Source organism: Siphateles boraxobius, unplaced genomic scaffold, assembly GCF_051911475.1.
Source record: "Siphateles boraxobius isolate OS27281-9 unplaced genomic scaffold, OSU_SipBor_1 85, whole genome shotgun sequence".
NCBI lineage: Eukaryota > Metazoa > Chordata > Actinopteri > Cypriniformes > Leuciscidae > Siphateles > Siphateles boraxobius.
The window spans coordinates 289,670-305,000 of record NW_027509214.1 but is presented as its reverse complement, the minus strand read 5'-3'; the positions used below and the strand labels follow the sequence as shown (position 1 = coordinate 305,000).

The window sequence follows — 15,331 nt, the reverse complement described above, 5'->3', positions numbered from 1 at the left end:
CACATTGCATTTTAACATGTTTAAGCGTCAGGACATAAAAAATATCATCAACAATGGAAGTCTATGTGTGTTTGTGTGTGTGAGAGAGTGTGTGTGTGTGTGTATGAGAGTCAGTGTGTGTGTGATTGTGTGTGTGTGAGCGAGTGAGTGTGTCTGTGAGTATACGTGTGTGTGTGATCACCTGCGTTCTGTCAGAGCGTTGTGACTGAAGTGCAGGATGAGTTGATGAAGAGGGTCAGGCTGAGCGTCTGTGATCTCCTCCTCCTCTTCATCAGTCTTCGGCTGCGTCTTCTTCACACACACACACACACACACACACACACACACACACACACACACACACACACACACACACACACACACACACACACACACACACACACACACACACACACACACTTCGCTACTCTTGTACTGTGATACTGTACACCGTTACACTGATGGACTAGTTACTTAAACAGAATCACACCATAGATCAGAGTCTCCCAAACTGTGCTTTGTGAATTGATGAAAAACAAATGAATTATATCATAAAAATGTAAAATTAACAAAATTTTCAAATAAAAATAACCAAAACACTGATAATAATTAAATCATGTAAAATTAAAATAAATAATTTTTAAATAAAAAAATCTAAGTAATTCATTAAAACATGCTAAATCAAAATAAATAAATTTAAAATAAAAGCAACCTAAATAAATCAGTTATAATAAAAAATAAAAAATGACAATTTAAACAAATAATTTTAAAATAAAAAAAATAAAAATAAAACAACAAATTTATTAAATCGTAAAAATGTACAATTAAAAGATTTCAAAAATAAAAATAATTAACATAAAACCCTAATTATTAATTAAATCATTATTTAAAATTAAAATAAATAATTTTAGAATAAAAAATTCTAAGTAAAACATTACTAATTAATTCAAACATACAAAATAAAATTAAAATAATTTTAAAATAAAAGCAACCTAAATAAATCAATTATGACATAAAATAAAAAAATTAAAATAAAACAAATATGAAATTCTAAAAAAAGTACAATAAAAACAAACAATTTTAAAATAAAAATATTATAAAATATATAAAAACATTAAAGCGTAATAATTAAATCATTATGTAAAATTAAAATAAATACTTTAAAAATAAGAACAATCAAAGTTCAAAAAATAATTTTCAAATAAAAAAAATCTAAATAAAACACAAATAATTAAATAATGGAAAATTCTAATAATCTTAAAATAAAAGCAACAAAAATAAAATGCTTAATAAAAAATATTTTATTAGTGTAGCTGACTGTCATTAACCAACATCAGAGAACCGTGAAGATGCGAATGTGTTATTGAAACATTAACTCAAAATCTCAGGGGGACTTTAAGTCAATATTTGAGCTCAAAGGGATTGGGCTGAGGAAACCGTTTGGGAATCTCTGCTCTAGTACATGTGAATTCACCACGGTACTTTCAATCATGCAGCAGTGAGTGTTTGAGTTAGTGATGCTCAGGAGCTTAAGCACTAATGCAAACTGAAAACACCCAGCATGCATCAGTGCAGGAAATAAAGGCCTGGGCAGGAAAAGGAAACTCCACAGTTTATGCATGGTTAAAGCAGATCTTCAGTGCAGATAAAAAGACCCAATTGAGTACATATGCATATGATATTTTAAATATTCTGATTCCTATTTCGATTCTGCTTATCGATTCCTAATTTCGAGTCCAATAAGGAAAAAATAAACAAAAAAGTGGATATCATTCACATTTAGTGTTATTACAAAACATTTAGCTGTAGCTGAATATCATGAATTACTTTTCTCTTTGTCTATTGTTGTGTGATTAGTGTTATTATAGAGACGGCAGGAATATTAGTGCTGTCACTTTAAGAGCTGCACGGATCCAATACACATCTGTGAAAAACACAGAAAACTCATTCATCAAAATGAACAAATCTTTTTTCGAGTCATTTCGTTCGTTGAATGAACGAAATGACTCGAAAAAAGATTCGTTCATTTAGATGAACGAGTTCGAACAGGAGAATCACGAACGTGCATCACAGAACAGAGCAAGGCGAGCATTTGTGCTTATAAAACTTAAAGTTTTGTATTTATTTTTGAAATGACCGATCGTTTCGCTAGATAAGACCCTTATTCATCGTCTGGTGTCGTTTAAAGCCATTTGAAGCTGCACTGAAACTGTCATTTGGACCGTTTGGTACCCCATGAAGTCCATTATATGGAGAAAAATCCTAGAATCTTTTCATCAAAAACCTTAATTTCTTTTCGACTGAAGAAAGAAAGACATGGACATCTTGGATGACATGGGGGAGAGTAAATTATCAGCAAACGTTTTTTAAAAAGTGAACTAATCCTTTAAAGTCATATTGAAATGCTCACAAAGGAATCGATAAGAGGAATCGAAATTAAAATTTTATAACAACTGTATTGTTATATACAATCAAGTATTTGATTCCCAACCCTATCTGGGACACAACTAATGTCATATCAGCTATAAAGATTGTTTAGTTGTATCACAGACACAAACTAAAAGACACAAAACTGCGGTTTGGTTTTCACTGGGTCTCGTGTGGAAACCAGCGGCTCGACTTCGAGCGTAGAGTTACTTACGGCCAGATCCTGCACTAGCTTCTCCTCAAACGAGTACATCTCTGCCTCTATCCAGAGCCGCTGGTATCCGGTGAGGAACAGGTTAATGGAGCGATGCCTGAGACGGGACAGCAGGAGGAGACAGGGTTAACATAGCAACGGTTGCCAGGGCGAGGAGACAGGGTTAACATAGCAACGGTTGCCAGGGCGAGGAGACACGGTTAACATAGCAACGGTTGCCAGGGCGAGGAACAGGGTTAACATAGCAACAGGGTTGCCAGGGCGAGGCTAGGGAAACAGGAAGTGCTAGAGGGTCAGTTAGTTAGTTAGTTAGAGCTCATCTGACGGGTCAGCGTAGAGATGTGACATCAAAGATCTTTAAAACTTTAAAGATGCCATATTGTGTGTTTTTGGTCTCTTCTAACTTGAATGTTGATTATTATCCTCATATTCTCCATTGTTGCGGCTCCTCTCTTCCCAGTCTGTCAGTAACGCTCTGTTTACTTGCTGTCTCTATGAAGCCCCTCCTTCTGAAAAGCACACTGTGCTCTGATTAGTCGGCTGGATCAGTGTGTTGTGATTGGTCGAGCGCTTTGTGTATGTTTGTGAAATGTCCCGCCCCTTTCCATAACCGGCAGTTTCAACCATCGACTGAAAAAAAATAAGGCCATCTTAAATAATCGCCATCTTGGTCGCGCGTCACTCCCGGATAAACAAAAATGTGCAGAGGCGGATTAGCTGAGGGGACGTGACGCTAACAGGCAAACGGCTAGTAGTGACATCGGCGGCAATCCACCTGTCACTCAAGTGGCCACGCTCTTAATTATGCAGAACTTTAAGGCTTAATATAATTTAAACGGATGAGTTATTAGCATTAGCTATTTAGACCAAACATTAGCTATATAGACCAAAACCATTTTTGCACCAGACTGTAAACATGTTTTATTCTGCTGTAAAGTTGAGCATTTTAACATGCGAGTCTATGGGATTGACTCTATTTTGCAGCAGGTAGCGCTCTAGTGGCCAGTGGAGGAACTGCAGTTTAACTCACTTCTGTGTTGGATTCAAGAGAGAGACCGGAAGCTTGCAGCTTGGTTTCAACACACTAACTAACTAACTCATCCAGGCCCCGCCCCTTTATTCTGCATATTAATTATTTAAATGAGGAATATTGTGACGTGTTTGTTCCAGGAAGAAACTCAAGACTACAGTGGAGGCGTTTCAGGGAGTTCAGAAACACTGACACTGATATAGAGAATAACTGGAGCTTTTTCATGATCAAAACTGCAACATCACACACTGAACACATGAACATGGAGCCTTTAACATCTCCGATGACCCGTCAGACAGTTACCGTCCAGACCATGGCTCAGAAACGGGGGTTTCCGCCAGCAAAGCAAGCGTTGTCTGAGCGCTACGTTACCGTTAGCATAGTGAGCAGACGGTCATTGTCAGAACGCTCAAGAATTCTGCCCAGCCAAATGTGTCGGTAGGAATTCAGGAAGTAATTATTAATTTTGTGCCTGAGAACAGGAACGTGGCGTGGAGAGGAAACAAGACACAAATCTGAGTCACTGTTACACACGAGTATTAAAGAACAATAACACTCGGTTATTAGTAAAAATTTGTGCTGGGCAACGATTAATCACATTCAAAAAATAAAAGTTTGTGTTTACATAATATATGTGTGTGTGCTGTGTATAATAATTTTGTCTTTAATATATGCATATGTGTCTATTTATATATGCAAAATAATTATACACAGTACACTCACATATATTATGTAAACACAAACTTTTATTTTGGATGCGATTAATCGCGTTTCCCAGCACTAGAAAAAATCGTAATCGACAAAATACTTTGGTTTACAGCGTCAGGACATAAAAGCGACTGAACATACAGTATGAGATAAAACAACATTTGAACTGTACAAAAAAATATTATTCATAATAATAAATGTTTTGTTTAAATATATTTACAAACTAAATGTATCAAATAAATTAAACTTTAAAGACAATTCTATATACATACACAGAGATAAATTATATATATGTGAAAAAAATATAATGTATAAAAGTGTGCATATAACAAACACTTAAAGGGGCGTTATGCAAGAATTTTCCTGTATTAAGTGGTTTTTATTGTCATTGTGTGAACAGCTTGTAACGAGATGTTTATGTTAAGAACTCGTTCTGGTTTTACAGTAAATAATCAGAAGCATGAGACGTTACGCTCCCGAGAGCCTCTTCCGTTCAATCGCACATGAAACTTATACTTATACAATGTTCAGGATTATGCAGAAAGAGCCGTTCTGCACTGTAACGTCAGTCATGCAAAGAAAAGAGATTAATTCAAACTATAGTCTCACATAGTCAGATCTATATAGTCTCAGATATACTTCATAATCAGACTTTCATAAAAGTGTGATTTTAATGAGCTCATGAATCTCAGATCTGCTGCGAACATCCTGAATCCACATCTCTAATGGCGCTTTTCCACTGCATGGTACGGTACGGTACGGCTCGCTTTAAATGGTACCGCCTCTGTTGAGGTTCCAAGCGTACCGTACCGATACTAAAATGTGACATGGAAACACTGTAGATCACTGATTGGTCAGACAGACAGAATCGTCACTACCAGCGTCATTGTATTTGCGAGACATCAAACCCGCTGGATTTAAATAGCCAGTAACAGCCTCCGCTGTAGCACCTGTTTTAAAACTACTTGCTTGAAGAAAAAAAACTTCCAAAAAAGAAATGGCTGAATCGTGGTCAGTGGACGAGAAGCGCAGACGTACCTCTCGTTGGTTGCCGAGGCACATTGCAGCACATATTACATATTCATCTAACGTCTCTCTCAGCAGTTTATCGTTGCAAAGGTATTTCCAACTTCTTTTCTACTTCTAAGCAAAGAAGTAAAGAACTTTGCAGTGAGTATATCATCCAGTCTTGTGTGTTATCAGTGTCTCTGCAGTTCACTGGATGGCCACCGGTGGCGCTAAAAACAAGGGTTTCTGAATTCTACATACAGCCCCTTTAAAAATGTTTATCAAATTTTATTACATTTACAAAAAAAATTCAAGTGGATTGTTAAAAATAAAAATGTATCATTCATATTAGATTTAAAAAAAAAGAACCAATCATGTATTATACAATCAAATGGATTGATTGAATTTTTTGAGAAGTAAAATAAAAAAGTAAAGTTTGATTTCTAAGGCGCACACACACACACGCACGCACGCACGCACGCACGCACGCACGCACGCACGCACGCACGCACGCACGCACGCACGCACGCACGCACGCACGCACGCACACACACACACACACACACACACACCTCAGCCTCTGCTCATGGTTTGGGTCTCGATGTGACGAACAATCAGAATCAAAGGAGTCATTCACAGACAGACAGACATTGATAGATAGATAAATAAATAAATAGATAGTGTTACCTGGGTAGGTTGTATAGTGGAGCCATCCTGAAACACGCCACCACTGCTCTCTTCCTCTGCTTAGACAACAGCTTCTGCCAAACACACTTCTTAGAGCGCAGCGGCTGCTCGACCTGAAGAGCAACACGTCACAATGAGTGTGTGACAGTGAGAGTGACAGTGAGTGTGTGAAAGTGAGCGTGTGACTGAGTGTGTGACAGTGAGTGTGCGACAGTGAGCGTGTGACTGAGTGTGTGACAGTGAGCGTGTTACAGTGAGTGTGCGAAATTGAGCGTGTGACAGTGAGTGTCTGACAGTGAGTGTGTGACAGTGAGTGTGTGACAGTGAGTGTGTGAAAGTGAGCGTGTGACAGTGAGTGTCTGACAGTGAGTGTGTGACAGTGAGTGTGTGACAGTGAGTGTGTGAAAGTGAGCGTCTGCCTGAGTGTGTGACAGTGAGCGTGTGACAGTGAGTGTGTTACAGTGATTGTGTTACAGTGAGTGTGTGACAGTGAGTGTGTGACAGTGAGCGTGTGACTGAGTGTGTGACAGTGAGCGTGTGACTGAGTGTGTGACAGTGAGCATGTGACAGTGAGCATGTGACAGTGAGTGTGTGACAGTGAGCGTGTGACAGTGAGTGTGTGACAGTGAGTGTGTGACAGTGAGTGTGTTACAGTGAGCGTGTGCCTGAGTGTGTGACAGTGAGCGTGTGACAGTGAGTGTGTTACAGTGATTGTGTTACAGTGAGTGTGCGAAATTGAGCGTGTGACAGTGAGTGTCTGACAGTGAGTGTGTGACAGTGAGTGTGTGACAGTGAGTGTGTGAAAGTGAGCGTGTGCCTGAGTGTGTGACAGTGAGCGTGTGACAGTGAGTGTGTTACAGTGATTGTGTTACAGTGAGTGTGTGACAGTGAGTGTGTGACAGTGAGCGTGTGACTGAGTGTGTGACAGTGAGCGTGTGACTGAGTGTGTGACAGTGAGCGTGTGACAGTGAGTGTGTGACAGTGAGCGTGTGACAGTGAGTGTGTGACAGTGAGTGTGTGACAGTGAGTGTGTTACAGTGAGTGTGTGACAGTGAGTGTGTGAAAGTGAGCGTGTGACTGAGTGTGTGACAGTGAGCGTGTGACAGTGAGTGTGTGACAGTGAGTGTGTGACAGTGAGTGTGTGACAGTGAGAGTGACAGTGAGAGTGTGAAAGTGAGCGTATGACAGAGTGTGTGACAGTGAGAGTGACAGTGAGTGTTTGACAGTGAGTGTGTGACAGTGAGAGTGACAGTGAGTGTGTGAAAGTGAGCGTATGACTGAGTGTGTGACAGTGAGAGTTTGACTGAGGGTGTGACAGTGAGTGTGCGACAGTGAGCGTGTGACAGTGAGTGTGACAGTGAGCGTGTGAAAGTGAGCGTGTGACAGTGAGTGTGACAGTGAGTGTGTGACAGTGAGTGTGTGACAGTGAGTGTGTGACAGTGAGTGTGTTACAGTGAGAGTGTTACAGTGAGTGTGTGACAGTGAGTGTGTTACAGTGAGTGTGTGACAGTGAGTGTGTGACAGTGAGTGTGTGACAGTGAGTGTGTTACAGTGAGTGTGTGACAGTGAGCATGTGACAGTGAGTGTGTGACAGTGAGTGTGTTACAGTGAGTGTGTGACAGTGAGCATGTGACAGTGAGTGTGTGACAGTGAGTGTGTGACAGTGAGTGTGTGACAGTGAGTGTGTTACAGTGAGTGTGTGACAGTGAGCATGTGACAGTGAGCGTGTGAAAGTGAGCGTTTGACTGAGTGTGTGATAGTGAGAGTTTGACTGAGGGTGTTACAGTGAGTGTGCGACAGTGAGCATGTGACAGTGAGTGTGACAGTGAGTGTGTGACAGTGAGCGTGTGACAGTGAGTGTGACAGTGAGTGTGTGACAGTGAGTGTGTGACAGTGAGTGTGTGACAGTGAGTGTGTTACAGTGAGAGTGTTACAGTGAGTGTGTGACAGTGAGTGTGTGACAGTGAGTGTGTTACAGTGAGTGTGTGACAGTGAGTGTGTTACAGTGAGTGTGTGACAGTGAGTGTGTGACAGTGAGTGTGTGACAGTGAGTGTGTTACAGTGAGTGTGTTACAGTGAGAGTGTTACAGTGAGTGTGTGACAGTGAGTGCGTTACAGTGAGTGCGTTACAGTGAGTGTGTTACAGTGAGAGTGTTACAGTGAGTGTGTGACTGTGAGTGCGTTACAGTGAGTGTGTGACAGTGAGTGCGTTACAGTGAGTGCGTTACAGTGAGTGCGTTACAGTGATTGTGTTACAGTGAGAGTGTTACAGTGAGTGTGTGACAGTGAGTGTGTTACAGTGAGTGTGTGACAGTGCGTGTGTGACAGTGAGTGTGTGACAGTGAGAGTGTTACAGTGAGTGTGTGACAGTGAGTGTGTGACAGTGAGTGTTACAGTGAGTGTGTTACAGTGAGCGTGTGACAGTGAGTGCGTTACAGTGAGTGCGTTACAGTGAGTGTGTTACAGTGAGTGTGTTACAGTGATTGTGTTACAGTGAGAGTGTTACAGTGAGTGTGTTACAGTGAGTGTGTTACAGTGAGTGTGTTACAGTGAGAGTGTTACATTGAGTGTGTGACAGTGAGTGCGTTACAGTGAGTGCGTTACAGTGAGTTTGTTACAGTGATTGTGTTACAGTGAGTGTGTTACAGTGAGTGTGTTACAGTGAGTGTGACAGTGAGTGTGTTACAGTGAGAGTGTTACAGTGAGTGTGTTACAGTGAGTGTGTGACAGTGAGCGCGTTACAGTGAGTGTGTTACAGTGAGCGCGTTACAGTGAGTGTGTTACAGTGAGTGTGACAGTGAGTGTGTTACAGTGAGAGTGTTACAGTGAGTGTGTTACAGTGAGAGTGTTACAGTGAGTGTGTTACAGTGAGTGTGACAGTGAGTGTGTTACAGTGAGTGTGTTACAGTGAGTGTGTTACAGTGAGTGTGTGACAGTGAGTGTGTTACAGTGAGTGTGTGACAGTGAGAGTGTTACAGTGAGAGTGTTACAGTGAGTGTGTTACAGTGAGTGTGCGACAGTGAGTGTGCGACAGTGAGTGTGTGACAGTGAGTGTGTTACAGTGAGTGTGTGACAGTGAGTGTGTGACAGTGAGTGTGTTACAGTGAGTGTGTTACAGTGAGAGTGTTACAGTGAGTGTGTTACAGTGAGAGTGTTACAGTGAGTGTGTTACAGTGAGTGTGACAGTGAGTGTGACAGTGAGTGTGTTACAGTGAGTGTGTGACAGTGAGTGTGTTACAGTGAGTGTGTTACAGTGAGTGTGTGACAGTGAGAGTGTTACAGTGAGAGTGTTACAGTGAGTGTGTTACAGTGAGTGTGCGACAGTGAGTGTGTGACAGTGAGTGTGTTACAGTGAGTGTGTGACAGTGAGTGCGTTACAGTGAGTGCGTTACAGTGAGTGTGTTACAGTGAGTGTGTTACAGTGAGTGTGCGACAGTGAGTGTGTTACAGTGAGTGTGTGACAGTGAGTGTGTTACATTGAGCGTGTTACAGTGAGTGTGTTACAGTGAGAGTGTTACAGTGAGTGTGTTACAGTGAGTGTGACAGTGAGTGTGACAGTGAGTGTGTTACAGTGAGTGTGTGACAGTGAGTGTGTTACAGTGAGTGTGTTACAGTGAGTGTGTTACAGTGAGAGTGTTACAGTGAGTGTGTTACAGTGAGAGTGTTACAGTGAGTGTGTTACAGTGAGTGTGTGACAGTGAGTGTGTTACAGTGAGAGTGTTACAGTGAGTGTGTTACAGTGAGAGTGTTACAGTGAGTGTGTTACAGTGAGTGTGACAGTGAGTGTGACAGTGAGTGTGTTACAGTGAGTGTGTGACAGTGAGTGTGTTACAGTGAGTGTGTTACAGTGAGTGTGTGACAGTGAGAGTGTTACAGTGAGAGTGTTACAGTGAGTGTGTTACAGTGAGTGTGCGACAGTGAGTGTGCGACAGTGAGTGTGTGACAGTGAGTGTGTTACAGTGAGTGTGTGACAGTGAGTGTGTGACAGTGAGTGTGTTACAGTGAGTGTGTGACAGTGAGTGCGTTACAGTGAGTGCGTTACAGTGAGTGTGTTACAGTGAGTGTGTTACAGTGAGTGTGCGACAGTGAGTGTGTTACAGTGAGTGTGTGACAGTGAGTGTGTTACATTGAGAGTGTTACAGTGAGTGTAACAGTGAGTGTGTTACAGTGAGTGTGTTACAGTGAGTGTGTGACAGTGAGTGTGTTACAGTGAGTGTGTGACAGTGAGTGTGTTACAGTGAGTGCGTTACAGTGAGTGTGTTACAGTGAGTGTTACAGTGAGTGTGTTACAGTGAGTGTATTACAGTGAGTGTGTTACAGTGATGAAATCAGTGATGCAGCTTCCGAGCCTGACTTTTACACACTAAGCCACCCCCATTCTGGTGGGCTGTGATGCGTAGAGGGCGCGAAGTCACGCGCGAGGCTCAGTGGTAGGCTGCAGCCGTTGCCGCACGGCAGCCAATGAGCACGCAAGATGGCCTGCTCTAAGTCTAGGTTTTGCAATAAAAGCTAAATTAAGGAAAATGTTTGGCTTCAATATCTCGAGAAAAGATGACTTTACCCGTAGTGTAAGCAACTTACGCAATACTCGTTCCCTCTTCTAGAGAGAACCGAGGTTACATATCTAACCGAGTACGTTTACAAACGCGTCTCATTACAATTCTAGGTAAATGCGTAATCGTCAACTATGCAGATGTGTAAAATAATGCGTAACTGGGTAATGGGTTCCTCACTCATCGCCTCAGTGTTCTGAAAGTTGCCTAGTTCTGCTTACCACAGTTCTCTACACTCACTCATTCTCTTCTGATCCTCCTCAATATCCTCATCAGACACTTGAAGGGCGCGTTTCTTTTTTTCACGCCATTTCTCTGCACATTTTTTTTTAAAGAATGATCTGTATCGGCCGAAAAAGCATGTCGGCCCACTGGAAAAGTGCCCGATGGCCAGTCCAGCCATGTGTGTCTGTGTGTGTGTGAGATGACGTGTGTGTGAGATGACGTGCGTGTGTGAGATAACGTGTGTGTGTGTGTGTGTGTGTGTGTGTGATAACGTGTGTGTGTGAGATGGTGTGTGTGTGTGTGTGCGTGATGGTGTGTGTGTGTGTGTGTGCGGTGATGCGTGTGTGAGATAACGTGTGTGTATGAGATAACGTGTGTGTGTGTGTGTGAGAGAGATGACTTGTGTGTAAGATAACGTGTGTGTGTGTGTGTGTGTGTGCGTGTGTGTGAGATGATGCGTGTGTGAGATAACGTGTGTGTATGACATAATGTGTGTGTGTGTGTGTGTGTGTGTGTGTGTGTGAGAGATGACTTGTGTGTAAGATAACGTGTGTGTGTGTGTGTGTGTGTGTGTGTGTGTGTGAAGATGACCTGCTCGAGGTGGAACACAGCGGCTGAGATGCTCTGGATTCTCTCGATGCTTCTCTCCGGATCGGGACTTTCCTCTGTTTTCACCATCACATCTTTATACAGGTGGAGCTGCCACTGAACTGCAGGATCCTCAGACTGAGTGTGTGAACACAAGAGATGGATGAGTGTGTGTGTGAGTGTGTTTGTGAGTGAGTGTGTATTTCACAGACTGACCTTCTCCTTCAGGTGCAGGTTCTGTCTGATGTGCTCCTTCACCTCCTCATCTGTGTCCTTCTACACATACAAACAAAACATCCCATCACAAACATGAATCACACCTGTGACCCCTGACCCCAGTGACCCCTGACCCCAGTGACCCCTGTCCCCAGAGACCCCTGTGACCCCTGACCCAAGAGACCCCTGACCCCAGAGATCCGTACCAGGCCGTATCGTGTCTTGGCCAGCAGGATGAGCTCCTGGTCTCCCGGCGTACACATGTTCAGGCCGATGGGCAGCATCTTCTTCAGTGCCGCCACGATCAGAGACGTTTGGACCGAGTAAAAGTCTCCTCGACGCTTCTTGTGCTTCCGTTCCTGATCCTGACCTCCGGACTGACAGACACACACACACACACACACGCACACACGCACACACACAAGATCGCACGCACGCACGCACGCACGCACACACACACAATCGCACGCACACACACACACGCATGCACACACACACACATACACACACAGGCCCGCACACACACATACGCATGCACACGTGCACAAACACACACACACACACGATCGCACGCACGCACGCACACACACACACACACACATGCACGCACACACGCACGCACGCACACACACGCCCGCACACACACATACGCAAGCACACGCGCACAAACACACACACATGATCGCACGCACACACACACACACACGCAAGCACCCGCACACACACACACAGTCAAGAAACATGGGAAAATAAATCAAAATCAAAGTAGATTATACTTTACATAAAGAAAAAAAAGCTGAATTATTATGACTATTTACAGATTTTTTGCATTGTGACTTTATTTTAATGAAAATTATCCTAATTTCCCTTTTAAATCACATTACTGTAATGCAAAAAAAATTACATACAAATATATTCATATAAAAAAATATATATAAAAAATATATATTATCATATAGATTTACTATATATACTTTATTAATAATAAATATAACTTAAAATGTAAAGTATGTTTGATTACGAAAATAATGGAAATGCCACAATGAAAAACATTTAAATTATCCTAAAAAACAGGATAACATTATAAATTACATAAATGATACAAATACAGATAAACTTGTTTAATGCACCAGAAAATATCCTGAAAGATTTAAAAAATCTTCTGCTGTGTGGATGAATATTCATAAACAATATTTAACAAGAAAACAGACTAACACACACACAGCAGAACAACACAAACACCAGCGACAACAACATCTGATGTATGAGACGCTGCAACACATCACGATAGATCAAACCCTGACACATCATCATCATCTTCATCCTCATCATCATCATCTTCAATATCATCTTCTTCATCACTAACAGAGGAGTCGATCTCAATCCGCTGCTGTTATTCTTCAGTAAGACTAGGAAAAATGGCTTTTGTTCATTGCAATAAAGCTGAAATAAAACTAAAGAAAATAAAAAATATTAGGTGGAAAACTCAAACAAACTAAAAACTAGAAATAATTGTTGCACAAATGCGTTTTTTTTTCTGATATAAATTGCGATTTAAAATGTGATTTACAAAAACGCCGGGTTTGCTGTGCTTGTTTGTACGGCTGCAAAATTTGCCCAAAATTTTGTGATTATATATCAATATGGCTATATCATATATAATATATATATATTTTTTTTTTATGACTGTAATTATTGTGATTTGGAGGGAGACAAGAAACATTACTTTTCAATTTAAGTAATATTAATATTGTTATATTTATTTTATGATTATAAATAATTAAATATATATATATATTTCTTTTTTTCATTACAGTAATGTGTGAAATTGGGTTATACAGGTTATAAAAATAAGGTCACAGTGCAAAACTAAATGGTATATTTTAATAATAAATAAATAAATGATTTACTAAATAAAAACAAGAAATAAATCTTTGATACAAAATAAGTTTAGGGTGAAGTACTAAAATGGAAATAAAACAACTTAAAGCTAAATAAAAATGTAAAAAAAAATTTTTTTTTTAAACTTAAAAATGAAAATATGAAAAATATTGATGAATACTATTATAGTATATACATATAAATCCTACTAAAGCAGCCCTGCCTCAAACTGACGGCTCTAATATTGATCCTGCTGATGTTTAGAGACACAGAAGAGCTTCTGATGAAGCGACGGAGAACAGAAGAAACACACACACACACACACACACACGAGCGTTTCAGAGTAACTCATGCATCTGATGTGTTTCAGCTCATGCACGCTCACTGTACCTTGGGTAAGAATGACTGTGCATGAAGGAGAAAGACAAAACAAGCACAAGCAGTTATTAATAATAATAATAATAATAATAATACAGTTCACACAGGAAACAGTTGATCATCCACTTCAGAAGATCATGATGTGAATTCACACAATCAATTTTACTATTAATATTATTATTTTCCATTTCCTGTGAGAGTTATTTAATGATTTTGGATATAAAGTGATTGAAACCAAAGCTATATAAGTTCTGTTGATATAGCTTTGCTTTAATAAACGCATGCATTTAGTCATCATGTTCGATGTGTTTATGATGTGGCATTTGTTCTCCTGTGAAAACAAATCTAACAGCGTAATGAAGTCGAAGGAAGATTCATCACCAGGATATTAGCATGTGATATTAGTAGGTTTAGTGTGGGAACGTGCAGATTAAATAAAACAGAGAGAGAGAGAGAGAGAGAGAGAGAGTGTGTGTGTGTGTGTGTGCGTGTGTGTGTGTGTGTGTGTGAGAGAGAGGGTGTGTGTGTGTGTGAGAGAGATAGGGAGAGCAAGAGAGAGAGTGTGTGTGTGTGTGTGTGTGTGTGAGAGAGAGAGAGAGTTTGTATCTTTATCCTTCGCATAAATGTCAACATGAAACACTCGTTCACTTCTGTCATCCGGTTGATGGACAAGTTTGGGGTCGTATGATTTTTTTATGTTTCTGAAAGAGTCTCTTCTGCTCATCAAGGCTGCGTTTATTTAATTAAAAATACAGTAAAACAGCGAAATATTATTCCAAAGTAAATCAGCTGTTCTCTATGTGAATATATAGTAAAGTGTAATTTATTCCTGTGATCAAAGCTGAATATTCAGCATAATTTCTCCAGTCTTCAGTGTCACATGATCCTTCAGAAATCACTATAATATGATGATTTGATGCCCAAGAAACATTTATGATTATTATCAGTGTTGAAAACAGTTTTATATTTTTGTGGAAACTGTGATACATTTTTTTCAGGATTCTTTGATTCAAACAGCATTTATTTGAAATATAATCTTTTGTAACATTATAAATGCCTTTAATGTTACTTTTGATAAATGTAAAGTATTAATTTGTTTAAAAATAAGTCTTATAGATTTGTATGTTTTTTATGCAAGGAACTTGATTTTATTAATTGGTCAGATGGTGAAAAGGGTCTATTCTAAGCAAATTTTTCCATTCTGATTAAATATTCTGAAAACAAACACTTCCTGTAGAGTGACGTCACCGAACATGAATTAAGATGTTCGTTGATGTCATGTGACTGCAGCTGAGCTCCTGAAGCATCATGGGAAACTCTCACTCATACCTTGGCCATCTTGGTTTTACTGTCTCCGGTGAGGAAGGAGAGATTATTGATCTCGTTCTGAACCACGAAGTTCTGCTCCTCCCTCTTGAAGTTCTGCAGAGACACACA

General features: G+C 40.4%; 1 protein-coding gene across 1 annotated transcript in view; it reads right to left on the bottom strand.

The window, feature by feature from the left end:
* LOC143731046 (ryanodine receptor 3) overlaps window positions 1–15,331 on the bottom strand; it is a 260,828-nt gene that overhangs the window by 66,030 nt on the left and 179,467 nt on the right. Inside the window, exons 71-78 of the mRNA XM_077221685.1 lie at window positions 15,224–15,316; window positions 13,907–13,921; window positions 11,842–12,012; window positions 11,636–11,695; window positions 11,423–11,557; window positions 6,054–6,166; window positions 2,621–2,717; window positions 182–291 (exon numbers count right to left, since the gene is read on the bottom strand). Coding sequence (XP_077077800.1) covers window positions 182–291; window positions 2,621–2,717; window positions 6,054–6,166; window positions 11,423–11,557; window positions 11,636–11,695; window positions 11,842–12,012; window positions 13,907–13,921; window positions 15,224–15,316 — 794 coding nt within the window. The remainder of the gene's footprint in view (window positions 1–181; window positions 292–2,620; window positions 2,718–6,053; window positions 6,167–11,422; window positions 11,558–11,635; window positions 11,696–11,841; window positions 12,013–13,906; window positions 13,922–15,223; window positions 15,317–15,331) is intronic.